We start from the raw sequence: 23294 nt of genomic DNA on the forward strand, positions 1-23294 counted from the left end.
GGTGGCGGCAGGGATCTGGGGTGGCTAAGGTCCCAGAGCGTGGCATGGGTGCTCTGGTGTGGCTGGGTTCCCAACAGACGGTGCGCCCCACATCTGCCCCCAGCAACGCTGGCCCGAAGGCCCCCTGGCCCCCGCTGCATGCGGCTGAGCTCACCTCGTACTCCGGCTCGTCATCAGCTGACTTGGACGTGCTCTTGTCCACGGCGTCGGCCACCACTGGCTCAGGCGTGGTGGCCACGTTGGGCGAGGCGGGGTCTGTGGGCTGCTGCGAAGCGGGTGGGCTGGCCTCCTCCTCCTTCTGGGGCTCTGCCCGTGGGCTCTCCTCCACCACGTTCATGACGGCAATGACTTTGGCCTTCTTCTCAGCCTGCAGAGAGAGCAGACGGGGAGTCAGGGCTGCCTGCTGCGTCCCGGGGAGGAGGGACCCCCCAAAAGCCGGCAGCGGGCAGGGAAGGGGCCACCAAGTGCCAGATCCCCCTCAGGGACTGCTTGGCTCAACCAGCAATCAGGTGGGCCCTGTTGGGGCTGGCAGGGCCCGGGACCCCCAGTGCCCAGCAGCAATGAAGCTCCGTCCTGGACTCTCCCGCTGTGGGGCTCAGGCTGCAACGCTTGGCCTGGGGGGTGCCCATGGTGGGGCACTCTGTGTGGAGCCCTCTAGGGAATGGGGGGCTCCCCTCTTGGAGGAGACAGCCAGGTCAGTCAGGCAGCTTGTGATGGCCCCAGGAGGGGAATGTATGACTGGACGTGCCCCTTTCTGCCCTCAGAGGGGCCGGGCCCCTCTCCAGGGGATGCAGGGTCTAGACCCAGGGCCGCAGCGCTGCCCAGGCGGGTAGGGGAGAGCACCACGCCCCGTGCTGCCCGGTGTCCCGTGCTGCCCGGCAGGGAATCTCCCCAGCCTGCTACGGCTGGAGTGGAGGGGGACAGAGGGCTCAGGTGTGAGAGAGAGGGCAGGGCCCCGAAAGTCCTTCTCCTGGGAGGGGAGCCAGGCCCCAGGGCAGCGGGGAATGAGGGATGCCAGCGCTCCTCGGGTGATGCCCAGCCAAAGGGCCAGGGCCCCCCTCAGAGCAGCACTGCGTGAGCACAGCCACCATCGCCTGTCGGGGTCAGGAACCCCCTGCCCCAGACTGCTCCATGCTGGTCCCCGGAGCAGGTGGCCCAGGCAGCAGGGGCAGTGCCAGGCCGAGGAGCCCGGGGACGGCTTTCCCCACCCCAAAGGAAGTGCCAGGCCCCTGGAGACACAGAATCACCGGCCTCCTTCCCCAAACACCATGCGAAGGGTGGTGCTGCACTGGCGTTGCTGACGGGGACCAGGAATGCTGTGCCAATGGTACTGAGGGGCACCCCGGGCCTGCCAGGACCTAGGTCCGCTCTCATCAGCCACTATGCAAAACAGCTAGGGCACAAGCCTGTACCCAGCACCCCCCCCTCCCTGCAGAGCCCTGCCCTGAGCAGTGACTGCCCCACTCCCCCTGTCCCGTCCCATGTGGTGTGGGGCGCAGCCTGGGAGAGGGCAGCACTGGGAGGATGGAGAGGAGCTCTGGGGGCTGCACTCCCCCCACAAACCAACCCTGCAATCAGGTGCGCAGGGAATAGCCGGGAGAGCTCTCAGCCCTGGGATCAGGGATTGGAGAGGGAGAGACCCCTGTCATCCGGAACAGTAGCAGCATCAGCATTTACCAAGGGCCTACCCCCCACCCTGGGACAAGCCCGCCTCAAACTCTCCCAGCCACCTCTGCTTTCTACCCCCCCCCGCCCCTCTCGCCCCAGCCGCACACCTGAGCACAATGGGGCTGCGTTCTCCACAACCCTGCAGAGTAACGGGGAGCCCACCAAGCCCTGGCTTCTCATGCTCCAGCCCTAGACACCGCCATCCCCACAGCACTTCCTGCCTTGCTAACCAGCCGCTGCTCAGACAGAACGAGGGAGGCACATGCAGGCTTCTAGGAACGGTGACTCCCACGCTCTGGCAGCTCACCCGCCCCAAGCCAGCGAGTCCCTTCACCCAGGGCTGGGAGGTGAGCTCCAGGCCCTACAGGGCGGGCTCTCCGCGCCCGGCGCCTTAGAAAAGGCAGAGCTACGAACATGCGGGGCTCAAAGGTCCAGTGATCCGGGGGATTTGTAAGTGGATGGCAGGCCCTGGGGCCCTCCAGAGCAGGGTGGGGCAGGGCATTCTGCGAATCACAGCCCAGCTGTCGCCCAGAGCATGCCTGGTGCAGAGCATCCCCCTGCCAGCTGCAGTCATCGAACTTGGGATGAGGAATTAGACGCTTCGAAGAGCCGGAGCGCGGTGAGCGGCTGCTTCGGACCTTGCCCAGCCCCGGACCAGGCTGGAGACAAAGGCTCTGGGCAGCATGGCTCACGTGTGGACTCCCTGGCGCAACAGCTCAGACGTGGGATTCTTTACTGCTGGGCTGACTCATGGCCAGTAATGCTCACAGTCATGCAATGTTTGCCAGGAGCTGGGAATGGGCGACAGGGGCTGGATCACTTGCTGATTCCCTGGTCTGTCACTCCCTCTGGGGCACCTGGCACTGGCCACTGTCAGTAGACAGGATACTGGGCTAGCTGGACCTTTGGTCTGACCCAAGATGGCCGTTCTTATGTTCTTATCTGGGCCAGGGAGCTGGCTAAGCAAACCTCAAGCTTATGGCCTGGGAGGGGAGGGGTCAGGGAGGAATCCTGTCCAGGTGCACTATGGGCCTTCCCCCAAACCTAAAGCTTCAGGTAGTAGATGCTGCTGGGACCGTGTGTACCTGAGAGGGAGGATGGCAGTGGAACAGCGAGGGGCTGGCCCATTCCGAGAGCCTGGCCCAGAGCCGGCAAAGCTGGGCGGCCCCTGCAGGCTCACAGGCCTACGGGCCGTGCAGACCCCGTTCCACGCGGCTGCACAAAGCCGGGGAGCCTGGCGTGGATACGGTGGGAGGGCGATCTGCCCAGCAATGGCAGGCGCGTGGCTGGGATCCCACCCCCAGGAACTGGTGCTGCCCCACTCCTATCAGCAGGGGGCCCCAACGGAGCTGAGAGGGGACACCCCACTCCGGTGAATTTTGTCCCTGGCCGGCAGCGCGGGGGATGTGAAGGAGCTGGCTCCGCGGCTGCGTTCCCTGTAAGCTGCACGGCTGGGAGAGGTTCCAGTGCCGTGCAGTTGATTAGCAGAGCCACGCACATCCAGCCGGCAGCATGTGGTCAGGTGCCCCCCTCCCCCACTGCTTTGCAGCCATGTTGCTCCTGGGACCCTCCTGCTGGCTGTGCAGAGTGGGGCAGGGGGAGAAAGGAGGGTGCTGATGTCAGGATGTCCCCGTCTTCCTCCCCAGCCCCCTGTACCCCAGCTGCACAGAGCAGGTAGAAGGGACAGGGTGTCAACCAGTAACACCCAGGGAAACTGAGTCTCACCCCCTCCGCATGCAAAGCATTGAAACTCCACAGAAAACAAGAAACCCCCCACTTCGTCACACAGGGCTCAGGACTCGGAGCAGCTCTGAGGTCTGAACAAGCCTTCGGGTGAGTGAGTGCCTTAAAGAGACAGCGCCCGGTCTCTCAGAGACTTCCCCGGCAGCCCCCCCTCCCCCCAAGTTGTTACTTCTTGGTACTTCCTGCAATGTACATATATTCTCTGTGATTTTATTCTTTCAAGTGTGCTATTCTGGTCTCTGCATTTCATCATTTTTACTTCTCTCTTACACTTAAATTAATTCTTTGAGCAGTGAATTCTACAATGCCGACCCTGTCTGATATCTAGGTGTTTTGTTCTACTGGTGGGGCACATCCGCACATACCTCGGGGAACAGAACAACATTTATTCCGCACATGGATGGAAAAACGTAGCGGGAACGTTTCTCCCCGGTGCCGGAGAGGAGGGGTGGGGGTGGCCGGGGGAACGGTGTTGCCACTTTCTTACTGCGCAGCCAGCCAGTCAAACTCTGCTGCCGGAGGCGGTGTGGGGCCAGGCCGGGCCAGCCCAGCCCAGGCATTGGGCTGAAGCGAAGAGCCCAGCCCTGCAGCCAGGGAGCTACTGGAGCAGGGGGCAGGGGGCAGGGAAGCGCAGAAAAGCACCAATCCTGCCCCACAATTCAACTTTGTGGCCCAGGATCAGATCTGGCAAGGCCCATCCCCCCAGCACCGACTCCAGCCCCTAAACCGTTGCCAGGGTCACCTCCCCCCCCAGCCTCACAATTCCACTCCACACCCCCAGCTTCCCAGCATCAACCCCACCTCCTGGCCCCCCCTTGGCCTCCAGGCCAGCCCCTGACTCTAATCACACCCTGTCCACTGCTCTTGTTACAGTCCCCATCCCACTGTTCACCCAAGTCCCACACACACAGCGCATGGCCCCAACCCTGCAGACACACAGTTCTGGTCCCCACTTCTCCCCTTCTGCCTCCTCAACCATACCACCGCTTGCCTGTCCCAGGACCCACCTCCCTCTGGCTCATTTCCATCGCTAGCTCCACTCACCCCACAAGCTCCCTGCGGGTATGAGGAACAGTTATTATCTGAACGGCGTAGGCTGGGTGCAGCTGCCAGATTTCCAGCCCCCCGTTCTCTGGCGACAGTGGAGGGATTTTTACCGTGTAACACTGTCAAAGCTGGGAGGGTGCCAAGCCAGCGAAGCCTGGCGTAATGGTTTGGTAAATCCCCTGCACCGAGCAGGTGTGGCTTGGACATGGCAAGGGCAGGCCCGTGAGAACGGAAGGCCAGCCGAGCTACACCGCGCCCTATGTTTCAGTCGGCAATGCATGCGGCCCCCTAGGATTCCTGTTACACCCCATCTCCCAGCTTCATTGCTGTGATTGACGTTAGTGGGAGCAGCCCGTGGCAATAGAAACGGAGACCAGCAGCAAGGCGAGGCCTTTTCCCTCAGGTAAGAAACGGGTGAATGACCAACGAGCGTGGAAAATTCCCTCCATTAACAGCTTCTCAGTCAACAACCCAAGTAAATATTGCGTCTAGTTCTGTCGCTTCCCCGCAGGCTGCTCCCGCTCGCTCGCCGGCTGACACCATTCAGGGTAAGCTCAGGAAATGGTTGACACAAGTTTTTTAGACTTCCCACCCCGAGCTTGAAAACCCAAGCGGTGCCCCGCCTACCAGTACACCTCCTCAGGAACAACCCACTCACATCCCCCTTGTATCATCCCCATGGCAACAGCCTACCCCCATCAGCCCCCAGCCACAGCCTACTCACCTTACTCGATTATTTCCATGGCAACAACCTACCCCCCCCCCATCAGCCCCTGGCAACATCCTACTCACCCCCCCGCCCACTATCAGTGCCACACACTCCCTCAGCCTCACTGTGGCAAGTCTCTTCCCTCCTCTGTGCCGCCCCGGCCAAGGGGGCAGAGCTGGGCTGGGGTGTTTGCACAGCGCTCTGTAAGGAGCCCTGTGGCTGCCGCCCAGAGGAGGGGTACAGCCGAGCAGCCCCCGGCTGCCAGCCCAGGTGCTGGGGAAGCTGGCAGCTGGGAGGGAGGGGGGGTGCGCCCGGGACTGGCACGGCGGCTCTCGGCCTGACACAAGGCGCCTCCTAAGGAGATGTTTACAGCGCGTCCTGCAGCAAGCAAGCAGCTGCCAACCCCCTTGGAAGGAGGCGACCTGCTACCCTGGGCCAGCCGGGGAAGAGCACGGCAGTGAAAAGGCCCCGGCTACCAACTGCTGGGAGGCAACCGAGCCAGAGGCCATCGGCCCCACAGCACCCCCTGGGATTGCCCCTCCAGGCTAGCCGCAGGCCGAGTGTTCACCAGCAGCCACCCCTCCTCTGGACGTCTGGGGCCCTGGTGCTCAGGGGAAGGGGCCCCAGAGGGAGAGGCAGATCCCCGGCTATCAGCAGGAGAAGGGCTGGGCACGTGCCAGGAAAAGTATTTCAAGAACCCTGGGGAAACGGCCCAAAGCAAAGAGAGGCTTTGAAGAGAGAGAATGAAAAGGCCCCCCGGGCTGCGCAGTCCCCTGGCCAGGCGCTGGCAGGACAGAGCTGCTGCGGCCAGGGCAGCGGCTGAAATCCGCGTCTCGGCTGAGAGAGAACCCCTGAACGAGGCTGCGCGGACGCAGCCAGAGCCACGTGGGCCCCACAGAGCTGCCCCCCAGAGAGGGGCGTGGGAGCTGTCAGGGGGCGCTGGCCCCGCTCTGACTGAATGCCCTTGTTAAGGACCCAGGCGGATGGGGAAACATGGTCAGGGATGCAGCCCCATCCTCGGTGTCCCTGAACCTCTGACTGCCAGAAGCTGGGACTAGGTGACGGGATGGATCACTCTTCTGTTCATTCCCACTGAAGCCCCTGGCATTGGCCACTGTGGGATGACAGGACCCCGGGCTAGATGGACCATTGGCTGACCCAGTGTGGCCGTTCTTATGTTCTGATCCAGCTGAAGATGGCTCCCCAGAGACACACCCTCCAGCCCATTCCTTGGGGTCTCTGCCATTACTGGCCTCAGGCACGGACATGACCGAGCGCAGAACCGAGCCTGTGGAAGGCTAAGCCGTTTCTCCTCCTGGGGCGTGAGACTGAGGAGCCAGGGACGTCTCTGGTGTTCTCTGCGGCGAGGGGTGTACTCGGGGTGCTGTCCGCAGGCATTGGGGCTGACGCGGGAAATCCAAAACCCTCAGACTAACCTACCAGCATAACGAGCAAATCGAACTCGCTAATTCCGAACAGTAAGAGTTGAGGGACGCTCCCTCAAATGAGCATTCTATAAGATTGCGCCAACAACTGTCCATGGCACTCTGGGCACTCTGAAGGCACCAAGAGGGGTTGGCCCTGCCCCCTCATACCCACACGCAGCAGCGTCAGGCAGCAGAGGGGGCTGACGGGCACCGCGGAGGGGAAAACGTTCTCCGATAACTGTGCACGAGGTGAGTGCGCACCGGCGGTGGAACAGACACGGGGTGTCTCCGGCAGAAGGGCGGAGAGTGCTGGCAGGGGACGGGTCCAGCCGTGGGGTGGGGAGTTATCTGCTGGGGAAGGGCTGGGAGCCCCATTACAAGGGAAGTTTGAAACCAGACGGCACCTGCCCTGTGAGGGCCCATGGCATGGGGCGGACACGGGTCTCTCCAGCCTGCGGATTCCATGGCTCCACCCCAGGTCTGCCTCAGGCCCCTCGAGCCGACTGCCTGGCTCAAACCACTGTGCAGCATGGACAGACGTCTACAGCTCCTCATGACTTGGGAGGGGAAAGCAGCAGCTGTTCCCAGAACTCCCAGCCTTTCCTCCCCTGTAGCAGGCAGCCAGCTCTGCTAGCACCCGGTGTGTGCCGCAAATGCACCAGGCTGCTGCTTTTCCCTCCCAACGGCGGGATCTCACATCCCTCCCTGCCCACCGAGCCGCTGCTCCAGCCTCCTTAGCGCCCACCTCAGCCACTCCGCCCCACGCCCCAAGCTCTACCCCTCATTCCTTATCGGACTGTCTCTCTTACCGCATTGCCCTGTCCCCTCTGCGGTGCCAACGGGCCAGGCTCAACACTGCCTTGGCTGGCCTACAGGGCAACTCCACCCTCTCCTCTTGAATCCCACCCGAAAACCCACCCTCTGCCAGGACCCCTACAGTCCGGCTGCCTGAGCATCTCCTGGTGGAGTTTGTTCCTTTCCCTGCAGAGAGGTGTGGTTCGGGGAGGGAGGGGTCAGGACACTGGAGCCGGGTCCTGCTGAGGTGAGGGGACAGGGCGAGCTGTGTCATTAGAATTACACTAGGAAAGCTGGCCAGCCACCCCCATTGCTGTGGGGAACGTCCCCCCACCCCTTAGGGATTAGTGCTGCCTAGCCCTTCTGCACAGCAGCGAATGCCCCTTCCTTCACCCATCGTCCTAGATTTCACAGGCTCTGAGAGCGCCCAGCACTACCGCGATCTAAACAAACAACCACCGTCCTCGCCTCCAGGCTGCAGCTGGCCACGCCCTGCGCCGGGCGGGGGCTCACTCCCAGCAGCTCCCCGGCAGTCCCTCTGCTGCTCAGCCTCATCCAGGCTTCTCTGGGTCTCTAGCCCCATTGCAAGCTTAGGCTCCCTTTGCTGCCCCCTCCCCTCTTGGCCTTTCTCAGCTTGAGAGCAGCTGGGTTTTGGGTAGCCCCGGGGGTCCCCCTGCCCTGCCCTGCTTCTGGGAAGAGACCAACAAGGGGAAGAGCATCTCCAGGCCCTGACTCGCCACCCTAGTGAGCCAGGCTTTAAACTAGGTTCAAAGGGGCAGGTCACAAAAGCCTATGGGTAGGTGCACAAAAGGTGACTAACATGTTGTGGGAGTGGGATGAAAAATTACACTAGGGTCGTAGAAGCAACAAGAGGGGAAACAGTGAGGGAATCTGCTCAACAGCTTAGATGTCTATACACAAATGCAAGGAGTACGATGCATAGACAGGAAGGCCTGGCAGTCTTAGTGTCTGAACTAAATAATGACTTAGCTGGCATCGCTGAGACTTGGTGGGATAACTCTGATGTCTGGAATACTGGTCCAGAGCTGTACAGCTTGTGCAGGAGGGACAGGCTGGGGAAAAAGGGAGGTGATGTTGCATTATACATCAAGAATATATATCCTTGTTCTGAGGTCCAGACGGCTGTCAGAGGCAGACCATCTAAAAGCCTTTGGCTACAGACAAAAGGGGGAATCAAACAGGGACAACATCAGAAAAGGGTCTACTACAGACCCCAAGTCAGGAAGAGGAGGTGGATGAGGCATTTCTAGAACAAATAAGAGAAATATCCAAAGCCAAGACCTGGAAGCAACGGGGGACTATCGCTACCCAGACGTCTGCTGGAAAAGTGATACAGCAAAACACGTTTCCAGTAAGTTCTTGGAATGGATTAGAGACAACTTTTTGTTTCAGAAAGTGGAGATGGGCGGCAGCCATTTTAGACTTGAATCTGACCAACAGGGAGGAGTTGGTTGTGAATCTGAAGGTGGAAGGCCCTTTGGGTGAAAGTGATCACGAAAGGCCAGATTTCATGATTCTAAGGAAAGAAAGAAGTGAAAGCAGTGGAATAAGAAGAATGGACTTTGAAAAAAGCAGGCTTTAACACACCCCGAGAACTGACAGGTAAAATCCCCTGGGAAGACAATCGAAGGGCTGAAGGAGTTGAGGAGAGCTGGCAGTTTCTCAAGGAGACAATATTAAAAGCACAACTGCAAACTATCCCAATGCGAAGGAATTATAGAATGAGTAAGGGGACACTATCGCTCCAACAGGTGCTCTTTAACGACCTGAAAATCAAAAAGGAATCCCATAAAAATAGAAACATGGATGAATTACTAAGGAGGAGTACAAAAGAACCACACAAGCATGAAGGGACAAAATCAGAAAGGCTAAGGCACAAAATGAGTGATACCGAGCAAGGATGGGGGATGCGGTAGACATGCTATCTTGATTTTAGTAAGGCTTTTGACCCATTCCCACATGACAGTCTCATAAGCAAGTAGGGAAATGTGGTCTAGATGAAATTACTATAAAGTGGTTGCACAACCGGTTGAAAGATGTTACTCAAAACAGTAGTTATTAATGGTTTGCTGTCAAACTGGGAGGGCGTATCTAGTGGAGTCCTGCAGGGGTCAGTCCTGGGTCTGGTACTATTTAATATTTTCATTAATGATTTGGATAATGGAGTGGAGAGGATGCTTATAAAATTTGCAGAGAACACCAACCTGGAAGGGGCTGCAAGTACTCTGATCAAAATTCAAAATGACCTTGATAAATTGGAGAATTGGTCTGAAATCAACAAGATTAGATTCAATACAGACAAGTGTGAAGTACTACACTTAGGAAGGCAAAAATCAAATGCACAATTACAAAATGGGAAATTACTGGCTAGGTGGTAGAACTGCTGAGAATAATCTGGGGGTTATAATGGATCACAAATGGAATATGACTCAACAATGTGATGCAGCTGCGAAAAAGCCTAGCATCATCCCGGGGTGCATTAACAGGAGTGTCATACGTGAGACACGGGAGGTAACTGTCCCGCTCTGCTCGGCACTGAGCACTGTGTCCAATTCTGGATGCTGCACATTGGGAAAGATGTGGACAAATTGGAAAGAGTCCAGGGGAGAGTAACGCAAATGATTAAACCTGCCTATGAGGAATGGTTACAAAGCCTGGGCATGTTTAGTCTTGAGAAAAGAAGACTGAGGGGACCTGTTAACAGTCTTCAAATCTGTTCAGAGATGTTCTACAGAGAACGGTGATCGGTTGCTCTCCATGTCCCCTGAAGGTACTTGCATGAAGAAATGGGCTTAATCTGTAGCAAGGGAGATTTAGGTTAGAGATTAGGAAAACCTGTCTGCCAGGGTATTTAAGCTGTGGAAGGCTGTAGAAACCTCACCACTGGTGGTTTTTAAGAACAAGTTGGGCAAACCCCTGTCAGGGCTGGTCTAGGTTTACTTGGTCCTGCCTCAGCCCAGGGGGCTGGACTAGACGACCTCAGGAGGCCCTTCCAGCCGTGCGTAGCTATGATTCGAACCTCCTCACATCTCGCTGGATTCTCTTGCTCTGGCCTCACCGGGCTTTGCTGTTCCTCTCCGTTTAATCACATCAGCCTGTTTTAGTCACATGCTGTTTCCTCTTCTAGAGCATTAAAGAGGAAGTTCAATCAGAGGGCTGGACTGAGGGCCTCAGCTACTGGCCCCCTTCCCCAACTCAGCACACGATTACTCCCAGGCCTTCAGCGGCTCTCTGAGGGCAGACAGAGTCTCTATCTCCGTTCATCTCCAGGCCATGTCCTTCAGACAGCATCCTGCTGCTTCAGACAACCAGAAACCTGCAGCAGGGCTGTCCCCATGCACCCACATTCTCCCCCGTCTCCTACATGCTGATCCTTAGCCTTTGCCATCTCTTCCTATGCAGGTCCTGTCCCAAGAACCCTTAGAATCATAGAAGATTAGGGTTCATAGAATATCATAGAATATCAGGGTTGGAAGGGACCTCAGGAGGTCATCTAGTCCAACCCCCTGCTCAAAGAAGGACCAATTCCCAACTAAATCATCCCAGCCAGGGCTTTGTCAAGCCGGGCCTTAAAAACCTCTAAGGAAGGAGATTCCACCACCTCCCTAGGTAACCCATTCCAGTGCTTCACCACCCTCCTAGTGAAAAAGTTTTTCTTAATATCCAGCCTAGACCTCCCCCACTGCAACTTGAGACCATTGCTCCTTGTTCTGTCATCTGCCACCACTGAGAACAGTCTAGATCCATCCTCTTTGGAACCCCCTTGCAGGTAGTTGAAAGCAGCTATCAAATCCCCCCTCATTCTTCTCTTCTGCAAACTAAACAATCCCAGTTCCCTCAGCCTCTCCTCATAAGTCACGTGGTCCAGCCCCCTCATAATTTTTGTTGCCCTTCGCTGGACTCTTTCCAATTTTTCCACATCCTTCTTGTAGTGTGGGGCTCAAAACTGGACACAGTACTCGAGATGAGGCCTCACCAATGTCGAATAAAGGGGAACGATCACGTTCCTCGATCTGCTGGCAATGCCCCTACTTATACAGCCCAAAATGCCATTAGCCTTCTTGGCAACAAGAGCACACTGTTGAATCATATCCAGCTTCTCGTCCACTGTGACCCCTAGGTCCTTTTCTGCAGAACTGCTACCCAGCCATTCGGTCCCTAGTCTGTAGCAGTGCATGGGATTCTTCCGTCCTAAGTGCAGGACTCTGCACTTGTCCTTGTTGAACCTCATCAGGGTTTTTTTGGCCCAATCCTCTAATTTGTCTAGGTCCCTCTGTATCCGATCCCTACCCTCCAGCGTATCTACCACGCCTCCCAGTTTAGTGTCATCTGCAAACGTGCTGAGAGTGCAGTCCACGCCATCCTCCAGATCATTAATAAAGATATTAAACAAAACCGGCCCCAGGACCGACCCTTGGGGCACTCCGCTTGAAACCGGCTGCCAACTAGACATGGAGCCATTGATCACTACCCGTTGAGCCCGACGATCTAGCCAGCTTTCTATCCACCTTATAGTCCATTCATCCAGCCTATACTTCTTTAACTTGCTGGCAAGAATACTGTGGGAGACTGTATCAAAAGCTTTGCTAAAGTCAAGGAATAACACATCCACTGCTTTCCTCTCATCCACAGAGTCAGTTATCTCCTCATAGAAGGCAATTAGGTTAGTCAGGCATGACTTGCCCTTGGTGAATCCATGCTGACTGTTCCGGATCACCTTCCTCTCCTCTAAGTGCTTCAGAATTGATTCCTTGAGAACCTGCTCCATGATTTTTCCAGGGACTGAGGTGAGGCTGACTGGCCTGTAGTTCCCCGGATCCTCCTTCTTCCCTTTTTTAAAGATAGAGACCTCAGGAGGTATCTAGTCCAACCCCCTGCTCAAAGCAGGACCAACACTAACTAAATCACCCCAGCCAAGGCTCTGTCAAGCCGGACCTTAAAAACCTCTAAGGAAGGAGATTCCACCACCTCCCTAGGTAACCCATTCCAGTGCTTCACCACCCTCCTAGTGAAATAGTGTTTCCTAATATCCAACCTAAACCTCCCCCCTTGTTCTGTCATCTACCAACAACGGAGAACAGCCGAGCTACATTCTCTTTGGAACCCCCCTTCAGGTAGTTGAAGGCTGCTATCAAATCCCCCCTCATTCTTCTCTTCTGCAGACTAAATAACTCCAGTTCCCTCAGCCTCTCCTCGTAAGACATGTGCCCCAGCCCCCTAATCATTTTCACTGTCCTCCGCTGGACTCTCTCTAATTTGTCCACATCCCTTCTGTAGTGGGGGGACCAAAACTGCACGCAATACTCCAGGTGTGGCCTCACCAGTGCTGAATCGAGGGGAATAATCACTTCCCTCTATCTGCTGGCAATGCTCCTACTAATACAGCCCAATATGCCGTTGGCCTTCTTGGCAACAAGGGCACACTGCTGATTCATATCCAGCTTCTCGTCCATTGTAATTCCCGGGTCCTTTTCTGCAGAACTGTTGCTTAGCCAGTCGGTCCCCAACCTGTAGCCATACATGGGATTCTTCTTTCCTAGGTGCAGAACTCTGCATTTGTCCTTGTTGAACCTCATCAGATTTCTTTTGGCCCAATCCTCCCATGTGTCTAGGTCACTCTGGACCCTATCCCTAGCCTCTAGCGTATCTACCTCTCCCCCCAGCTTACTGTCATCTGCCAACTTGCTAAGGGTGCAATTAATCCCATCATCCAGATCAGTAATGAAGATATTGAACAAAACCGGCCCCAGGACCGACCCCTGGGGCACTCCGCTTGATACCAGCTGCCAACTAGACAGTGAGCCATTGATCACTACCCGTTGAGCCCGACGATCTAGCCAGCTTTCTATCCACCTTATTAGTCCATTCATCCAATCCATACTTTTTTAACTTGCTGGCAAGAATACTGTGGGAGACTGTATCAAAAGCTTTGCTAAAGTCAAGATATATCACGTCCACCGCTTTCCCCATATCCACAGAGCCAGTTATCTCCTCATAGAAGGCAATCAGGTTGGTTAGGCATGACTTGCCCTTGGTGAATCCATGTTGACTGTTCCTGATCCCTTTCCTCTCCTCCAAGTGCTTCAAAATGGATTCCATGATTTTGCCGGGGACTGAAGTGAGGCTGACTGGTCTGTAGTTCCCCGGGTTCTCTTTTTTCCCTTTTTCAGATATGGCTATTGGCTCTCTCTACAGAGCACCAGGCCTGCCCCTGGGTTCCCGACTGCAACAGGGCTGGGATCTGAGCCCTACCTGGGCTGAGAGCTGACTGGGGCTTTCTGGTTATCGGGCGCCCGCTGACCTGCAAACGAGGGCAGCCTGAGCCCCCTTGACCCGATTCCCAGAACTGCCCGCGGCGTGAAGCCCAATCCAAGCCAGTGCCCCAATCCCGCCCCACAGCCCCCTGCCTGCCCTGAGCTCCCCAGACACAGCTCTGCCAGTGCCCCCAATCCCAACCCACAGCCCCCCGCCAGCCCTGAGCTCCCCACACACAGAACTGCCAGTGCCCCAATCCCACCCCACAGCCCCCTGCTACCCCAGGGGAAGATCGGGGGGGGGCAGTCACAAGGGTTTTGGTGGGGGATTGGGAGGGCAGGCACAAGGGGCTTGGTAGAGGATCGGTGGGGCAGGCACGGGGGGGTTGGTGGGGGATCGGGAGGGCAGGCACAGGGGGGTTGGTAGAGGATCGGTGGGGCAGGCACGGGGGAGTTGGTGGGGGATCGGGAGGGCCGGCACGGGGGGGTTGGTAGAGGATTGGTGGGGCAGGCATGGGGGGGGTTGGTGGGGATCCGGGGCAGGCACGAGGGGCTTGGTAGAGGATCGGGGGCAGGCACAAGGGGTTTGGTAGAGAGGATCGGAAGGGCAGGCACAAGGGGTTTGGTGGGGGATCGGGAGGGCAGGCACAAGGGGCTTGGTAGAGGATCGGGGGCAGGCACAAGGGGTTTGGTAGAGAGGATCGGGAGGGCAAGCACAAGGGGTTTGGTGGGGGATCGGTTGGGCAGGCATGGGGGGTTTGGTGGGAGATCGGTGGGGCAGGCACGGGGGGTTTGGTGGGGGATCGGGAGGGCAGGCACAAGGGGTTTGGTGGGAGATCGGTGGGGCAGGCACGGGGGGTTTGGTGGGAGATCGGTGGGGCAGGCACGGGGGGGGATCCGTGGGGCAGGCACAGGAGGGTTGGGGGGGGGGGGTCAGCAGGGCCTGGCAAAGGATGGCTTTGATGGAGTGGGGGAGGTGGCAGGGAGGCCAGGCTGCCCAGTTCTTCCTTTTTCTCCTCCCGTTTCCTTCTCCCCCTTCCCCCACCATGGCTGCCCAGGCCCCAAGGCCTTTGTCTGCCCCGGGCCCTGTCACTAGCTGGTGCTGGCGGGGCTGCTGGGACAGTGGCAGTGGGCCAGGCACCCCAGTGAGCTGTCTGACTCCATGTGCCAAGTTTGCAGGCCACTTCTGGGGAGGGTCATGGAGGTGCGTGCACTCAACCGGCTGTCCGGGGCTCAGCTGCCCAGCGGCTCCTTGTGGTGCCAGGCCCGGTTTCCAGAGACACAGAGACCCTCTGTGGCTCTGCACCTTGCCTCAACTGCCCCTGCACACGCGGCTCGCCTTTCTCCAGGTCCCTCCCTCCGGCTCCTTCCCCAATCCAGGCCTGCACGGGGATCCCCCTCCGATCTCACCACCTCCCTCGCTCACATCAGTCTGCTGCCCCCCAGCTGCCCTCTGCCACCGGCCTCACAGCTCCTCGCCCCGGCCCACTGACCCTCCTCCTGGGCTTTGTGCTTCGGCCTCTCTGGAGTCAGCTCCTGCCTCTCTGGTCCCTGCTTGGGCGGCTCCTCCTCCCCTCACCTGCAGGGCTGTGTCTGGCCCTCGCCTTCCCTGACAAAGCTCCCTCTCCCCAGCCCCCCATGGCTCACACTGAGCTCCTCCTCCCGTCCCTGCTGCTGACCCCTGAGCCTTCCCCACACCAGGCCCTCCCCCACAAACAGGGTGGGGGGCTCAGCCCCGACTCCTTCCCCTCACCCAGGGTGGCACCAGCCCCTGCCCCAGGCTCCAGCCCCTCCTCTCCCTCCAGGGTGCCCCTACCTGGATCAGCCACAGAGCTTGTCTGCTGCTCTTGCCTCTTCACCCCCCCCAATCCCTCCGCTGGCTCCCGCCCCACCTCAGGTCCCACTGCTTATTCAACAGGGTCTCATCTCTCCTGCATTGCCCCCTGCGCCCGCCAGCGATGCAGTGTCCCCTTCATCCTCTCCCCACCGCCACGCAGGGCACGCCCTTGCTGCTCTCTCCCGCCAGCCCCTGCCCTCCCCTCACTCCACACAGCTCCCCTCTTCCAGGACACACTGCCCGCCATGCCCTGCAGCATGCACCGCGCTTTTGCCTAGAGATGCCTAGCAGGGACCAGGCACGCACGTACACTGCAAAGTGACAACCCTCCCCCCATCTCTCCAGCCTCCCTCCACACAGAGGGAGCAGGGCATTCCTTTCCTCTCCCACCCCCAGCCGGCTCAGGCGCGGGACAGGAAAACAAGCCCACAGCATTGGCCAGGAGGTGACAGAGCTGCAGACCCATGGCCAGTGCCCCCCACGAACAGGGCACCAATGGCTCATGAACACTGAGTGCCCAACACCTCGGCACCACCAGCTATCTGTCCTTCCCTCCTGGAGTTCCTCAGAGCCCCACTCCTCCTTGGTCCCTCTGGGTTTGCTACCAAGGGGGGTTGGGTAGTTAGCGCTCCAGCTGCCCCTCCCAACATGCTGCCGTTCTCCTTCAGGCTCTTCAGCTGTCCTTCCCGCCCACACCCGGCCATTCTCCTTCAGGCTCTCCCACTCTCCTTCCTGCCCACACCCGGCCATTCTCCTTCAGGCTCCCCCACTCTCCTGCCCGCTCACACCCAGCCATTCTCCTTCAGGCTCTCCCGCTCTCCTTCCCGCCCACACCCGGCCATTCTCCTTCAGGCTCTCCTGCTCTCCTTCCCGCCCACACCCGGCCATTCTCCTTCAGGCTCTCCCACTCTCCTTCCTGCCCACACCCGGCCATTCTCCTTCAGGCTCTCCCACTCTCCTTCCTGCCCACACCCGGCCATTCTCCTTCAGGCTCCCCCACTCTCCTGCCCGCTCACACCCAGCCATTCTCCTTCAGGCTCTCCCGCTCTCCTTCCCGCCCACACCCGGCCATTCTCCTTCAGGCTCTCCCACTCTCCTGCCCGCTCACACCCAGCCATTCTCCTTCAGGCTCTCCCACTCTCCTTCCTGCCCACACCCGGCCATTCTCCTTCAGGCTCTCCCACTCTCCTTCCTGCCCACACCTGGCCATTCTCCTTCAGGCTCCCCCACTCTCCTTCCCGCCCACACCCGGCCATTCTCCTTCAGGCTCTCCTACTCTCCTTCCCGCCCACACCCGGCCATTCTCCTTCAGGCTCCCCCACTCTCCTGCCCGCTCACACCCAGCCATTCTCCTTCAGGCTCTCCTACTCTCCTTCCCGCCCACACCCGGCCATTCTCCTTCAGGCTCTCCTACTCTCCTTCCCGCCCACACCCGGCCATTCTCCTTCAGGCTCTCCCGTTCTCCTTCCCGCCCACACCCAGCCATTCTCCTTCAGGCTCTCCCGCTCTCCTTCCCGCCCACACCCGGCCATTCTCCTTCAGGCTCTCCTACTCTCCTTCCCGCCCACACCCGGCCATTCTCCTTCAGGCTCTCCCATTCTCCTTCCCGCCCACACCCGGCCATTCTCCTTCAGGCTCTCCCGTTGTCCCTCCCGCTCACACACAGCCATTCTCCATCAAGATCTCCCGCTGTTCCTTCCTGCCCACACCCGGCCATTCTCCATCAGGCTCCCCCGCTCACACCCATCAGTCAGTCAGACCCAGCCATCCTCCATCAGTCTCCCTCCCCACAGATCTGGCTGTTCTTCATCAGCACCCCCACCCCCCCAGTCTAGGCAGCCAATACACTTACTAGGAATCTGAACAAATTGTTTAAATGAATCCCTCAGCAAGCACAAGGCAGGACTGCAGGCAAGGGTGGCCAAGAACAACTAAAGCAGTGATACTCAGTGGTTCAGGAGCCAAATTAGTGATTTGCTGAATTCATTGTTTCATTTACTATAGTTCTATATATTCATATTTAAATAGTATGATGGGAAATATTTGTGTGTGTGTGTGTGTGTGTGTGTGTGTATTAGTCTCCCAGCAAAATGACTGACCAAGTATTATTATTTTATCAGCTACAATTGGTTAGTAACATAGTAAAAGCATTCTGATTGGTTAATAAGTTAATTAAGTCACTCTGTTTTAATATGTGCTGCAAAGAGCCACAGGAGACATATTAAAGAGCCACTTGTGACTCGAAGCCTCAGTCTGAGTGTCACTGAACTAAAGGAAATATGATCCCCTGGGGGCCAGCGAGAGAGAGAGAGAGAGAGAGAGAGAGAGAGCGAGAGAGAGAGTGTCTCTGTGTGTGTGTCTGTGTCCCTGGTGGTTGAGGGGGAAGCATGTGTTTACAGGGGAAGTGAAGGCAGCTATGAAAACGGAATCCTGACAATGGCACTGGTCCATTACCAGATTGAAATGGTAGAATTATCAATAACGCTACGTTTTAGTCACGGGTATTTTTAGTAAAAGTCAGGGACAGGTCACGGGCAGTAAACAAAAATTCACGGCCCGTCACCTGTCCCTGACTTTTACTAAAAATACCTGTGACTAAAAGTTGGGGGTGGGGTGGGATTGCCCGTGGCCCCCGTGGTGCTGGGGGAGGGCGGCAGCACGCAGCCTGGGACCCCTGCTGGCGCTGGAGGGGGGTGGGGCAGGCAGCGGTGCTTGGCCCGGGGCCCCGCTGGTGCTGTAGGGGGGAGGGGGTTGGCGGGGACAGCAGCCTCCCTACCTGCCTTGGCACCTCTCCCTCCCTCCCCCTCCCCCCCGCAGCAGCAGAACAGTTTGGGTGTGGGAGGGGTTGGAGCACAGGATGGGGTGAGGCGAGCTCTGGGCAGCACTTACCTTGGGGCTCCCCAGAAGCAGCGACATCCTCCCCTGCAGGCCCCGCCTCCGCGGCTCCCATTGGTCATGGTTCCCAGCCAATGGGAGCTGCAAAGCCAGCGCTCTGGGCGGAGGCAGAGCTGCCTGCCCACGCCTCTGGGTAGCAGCTGAGCAAGGGGGATGTCACCGCTTCCAGGGAGCCCCCCAGGTAAGCACCACCCAGAGCCTGGTTCACCCCATCCCAGACCCCAACCCCACACCCAAACTCTGCTGCTGGGGGCACTGTGGCCCGAGACTGCCTCAGCACGGCTGCTGCAGAAGTCACGGAAAGTCACGGAACCCATGACCTCCATGACAAACTCGCAGCCTTAATTATCAATAATAATGCAAAAAAAGGCACAAGTGTTCAATAAATATTTCTGTTCTGTATTTGGAAAAACAGATGATGCAGTCTCATCATATCATGATGACAACACTTGTTCCACTACTATCTCTGGAGAATGTTAAACAGCAGCTACTAAAAACTTAGACATTTTTAAGCCAGCAGTTCAAGATAACTTGCATCCAAGAGTTTTAAAGGAACTGGCTAAGGAAATCGCTGGACCATTAATGTTGATTTTTAATAAGTCTTAGAGCCCTGGGGATGTTCCAGTCTAGTGTTGTGCCAATATTTTAAAGTGTAAATGTGACATCTGGATAATTATAGGCTTGTCAGCCTAACATTGATTCTGGGTAAGAAAATGGAGCAACTGATGCGGGGACTTGACTAATAAAGAATTAAAGGAGGGTAACATAATTAATACCAATCAACATGGATTTACATTAAACTAATGATATCTTTTTGATGAGATTACAAGTTTGGTTGATAAAGTTAATGTTGATGTAATACACAGATTTCTGTAAGTATCAGAGGGGTAGCCGTGTTAGTCTGGATCGGTAAAAAGCAACAGAGAGTCCTGTGGCACCTTTAAGACTAACAGATGTATTGGAGCATAAGCTTTCGTGGGTGAATGCCCACTTCGTTGGATACAGGGACTCTCTGTTGCAGATTTCTGTAAGGCACTGAACTTGGTACTGTATGTCATTTTGATTAAAACACTAAAATGATATAAAATGAACATGGCACACATTCATTGGAGCAAAAGTTGGCTAACTGATAGGCCTCAAAATGTAACGGTAAATGGGGAACTATTATCAATCGGGTGTGTTTCTAGCGGGGTCCCAGAGGAAGGGATTTCTGGCCTTATGTTATTTAACATTTTTATCAATGACCTGGAAGTAAACATCATAAAGCTTACAGATGACACAAAAACTGGGGGAGTAGAAAATAACGAAGAGGATGGGTCACTGATACAGAACATTCTGGATCACTTGGTAAGCTGGGTGCAAGCAATGTCGTTTAATATGGCTACATGGAAACGTCTACACCCCTATACAAAGAATGATGGCCAAGCTTGCAGGATGGAGACTCTTATCTTAGGAAGCAGTGACAGTAAAAAAGATTGGGGGGGGGGGCAGAAGAGGTGCTCTCGGCATGATGCTGTAGCCAAAAGAGCCAATGTGATCCTTGGATTCATAAAAAGAGGTATCTCAAGTAGGAGCAGAGAGGTTTTTACACCTCTGCATTTGGCACTGGTGCGACCACGGCTGGAATCCTGTGTCCAGTTCTGGTGCCCACAATTCAAGAAAGATGCTGATAAATTGGCGAGGGGTCAGAGAAGAGCCATGAGATTGCTTAAAGCAGCGGTTCTCAAACTGGGGTCCGGGAGGGTACTCCAGGGGATCTGCGATTCATGTCCAGGGCTGCTGATCAACTCCTCCCGCTCCGTCCCAGCGCCTCCTGCGCACTGTGGAAGAGCTGTTCAGTGGCATGCAGGAGGCGCTGGGAGGGAGGGGGAGGAGTGGGGGTGGGGCCTTTGGGGAAGGGGTGGAATGGGGGCAGGGCCTGGGGCTGAGTGGGGGTTGAGCAGTCCCAGGGAAAAGTGGGGGTCCTCAGGTTGCTAACGTTTGTTACAGGATTAGAAAACCTGCCTTACAGTGATCAAGCCAAGGAGCTCAATCTATTGAGTTTAACACAGAGAAGGTGAAGAGGTGACTTGACCACAATCCAGAAGTACCTACATGGGGAACAAATATTTGATAATGAGCTCTGCAATCTAGCAGAGGAAGGTCTGACACCATCCAATGGCTGGAAGTTGAAGCTAAACAAACTCAGACTGGAAATAAGGTGTAAATTATTAACAGGGAGGGTAATTAACCAGTGGAACAATTTCCCACCAGCCGGGCGGTGGTGGATTCTCCATCACTGACATTTTTAAATCAGGACAAGGTTTCTGTAGAAGCGGCTCTAGGAATTAGTGGGGGGCCGGTCTCTGGCCTGCGCCCTGCAGCTCAGAGGATCACAGTGGTCCCTTCTGGCCTTGGAATCTCGGACTCTTCACTTCCTCGAGAACATGCGCCCCCCCCCAAGAACACATGCACCCCCCCAGGGGATCAGCACCCCCCCAAAAGCACACACTCCCCCTCCTCTGGGGATATTCACCCGCCCCCGCCCCGCCAAGAACACACACTCCCAGCCCCTCACCCCCCCACGGGAATGCCCCTCAAAAAAGCCCACTCCCCCCCTGCCAGGGGATGCTTCTCCCCGCCCCCCCGGGGGAGCCTCTCTCCATGCTCCCGAGGCACAGCCCCCCCCCCGGGATTTACCCCACCGCTGCCCCACGGGGATGGGCCCCCCCTTCACCACAGCTCCGCCAGGGCTCCCCCCCCTTTCCTGCCGCGCTAACTCTGCGCTGCACAGGGCGAACTTGCAGCGAGCCTGGCCGGGGGCCAGCGCAGCCGCCCCGCCCGGAGCCCCGCGGGACGGCGCCGCTCCCCCCGCAAGCGCGGCGGGCAGAGCCTTCCGGTGGGAGCGCGGCGCCCGCCCGCCCGCTCCCCCGCCCGCCCCCGGCCCGGCCCGGCCCGGCCCCGCTCCGGAGGGACCTACCCGTGCGGCCAGGTGCGCGGCCGGGCAGGTGCGCGCGGGGCCGGCGGGACAGTGCGGCGGCCTGGGGCTGGGGGCGAGCGGGGGCCACGCTGCACAGGGTCTTTGTCTGGGACCGCGGGTCACATGATCCCGCTGGATTGACTGGTTGGCTGCGAGGGGCGGGGGGAGGGTGGTCTTGCACACGCTGGCGGGGAGCCAGGGCTGTCTGGCTGCACCGGGGAGCCGGCCCCGGCCCCCCGGCCCTGCGGGGAGAGCCTGGGCTCGGGCCGGGGCAGCCAGCGAGCCCAGCCCGAGAGCAGAAAGTGAGACCCGGGCGAGGGAGAACCGCTGCTCGGGAGAGAGGCGCAGCCTCGCTTCCAGCCGGGCGGCCTGGCGCTGGCTCCGGCTCCACACGGCGGCTCCAGCTAGTCTGGACGTTACAGCCCTGCCGAAGGAGGCAGGAAGTTCCCCCAGGGTAGGCCGGCCCCTTGTTCTGCCATCAGCTAGCCTGACTCTCCCAAGAAAGATGACAAGGGACACGGGCTGCTACGTGGAACCACTTCTCAATGCCATGTAACTACCCCTCCTGCCAACAAGGGTAACCCAACAGCTCACACACTACACACACGCGAGTAGTGACAGAAGGGGTGCAGACTACCAAAACCACTGGCTGGGGAGAGACAACGGTGTACAAGTGCTACAGGATGGGCCTGGGGGTTAGAACCGCCAGGTTCTGTTCTCAGCTCTTCCCGACTCCCTGTGTGACCACGGGGGCAAGTCGCTGAACCAGGCTATGGCGAGATGGGGACAGCACTCACCAAGCACACCTCGCAGGAGGGGCTGTAAGGGGTGCAGATCCTCCCAGGGAAGATGCTAGAGAAATGCTACAGCATTACTGGTGCATGAAAGCTTGTCTACACTACGTAACTGGGCTGTGTTCAAGCCCAACGGTACAGTCAGAACAGAGGACACTGCTGAGCCTGGTTCGCCCTGGTCTCCCCGGTCTGGCATGTGAGCACTTGCACCCAGTCACTTCTGTGTCAACATGAGTGTGCCTGTGCTACCCGTGCGGGTGTCATAGAACCAGAGGGTTAGAAGGGACCGCAAGGGTCACCTAGTCTAACCCCCCCAGCCAAGACACAGGATTTGATGTGTGTAAACCATCCCAGGCAGATGGCTCCAGCCTCCTGTTGAAAACCTCCAGGGAAGGAGCTTCCACAACCTCCCTAGGCGTCTGTTCCACTGTCGTACTGTTCTTACAATACCTATGTATACGTTACCTATTGCTGTGTGTTTGCACTGTGTGTTACCTGTCGCTGTGCAGCTCTGTGTGTGTGTGCGTAGTTCAGTCAGGTAATCATGTGGCTCTTGATACTATAGCAAATGTGATGCTGAAACAGCCCTGAACTTTACCACATCCAGGAAGCCCTTCAACTGTTATTTTACCCTAAAGCTCCAGCTCAGACACCTCCCTGAGATGTGGGCAAATGGACACTCTGCTCCACACTCACAAGCCAAGACGCTCTGCAGCCACATATCTGAGAGGCACCTGTGTCAGTCAGCCGCTGCAAGCTTGTCTGCAGCATCCTCAATAGGAGAACACTCCTGCCATGGAATACAGACTATGGATTGGTGAAACACTCCATGGAAAGGGTTAAATGGAGAGGGCCTTGCCCAAAGCCCCCCCAAGGCCAGTCACACCCACTGCACTGGGGCAGTGGTTAAGGGGACAGTGTGGGGTAAGCCCTCTCTTTTGTCTGGATGCGGACTGGCAGAGAAGCTGGCTTCTGCGGGACACTGAACCTTTGTGTTGCAAAGCAGCTGGACAAAAGAGGGCAAATGCACAGAGCCGCTGGCAGTGCGCCTGTGTTAGTGCTAAGAACAGTCCTGGCCCAGTGGTGCCGCTGTGTGCCTGTGAGCTCACCAGGTGAGATTCAGGACACCACAATGCACCAACCGT

At 57.4% G+C, this 23294-nt stretch overlaps 1 protein-coding gene across 1 annotated transcript in view; it reads right to left on the reverse strand.

Annotated features, from left to right (window-relative positions):
* DNMT3A (DNA methyltransferase 3 alpha) overlaps positions 1–23294 on the reverse strand; it is a 125722-nt gene that overhangs the window by 43543 nt on the left and 58885 nt on the right. Inside the window, exon 5 of the mRNA XM_065400610.1 lies at positions 155–367. Within this exon, the coding sequence (XP_065256682.1) occupies positions 155–367 (213 nt within the window). The remainder of the gene's footprint in view (positions 1–154; positions 368–23294) is intronic.

This window comes from Emys orbicularis, chromosome 3 (genome assembly GCF_028017835.1).
Source record: "Emys orbicularis isolate rEmyOrb1 chromosome 3, rEmyOrb1.hap1, whole genome shotgun sequence".
NCBI lineage: Eukaryota > Metazoa > Chordata > Testudines > Emydidae > Emys > Emys orbicularis.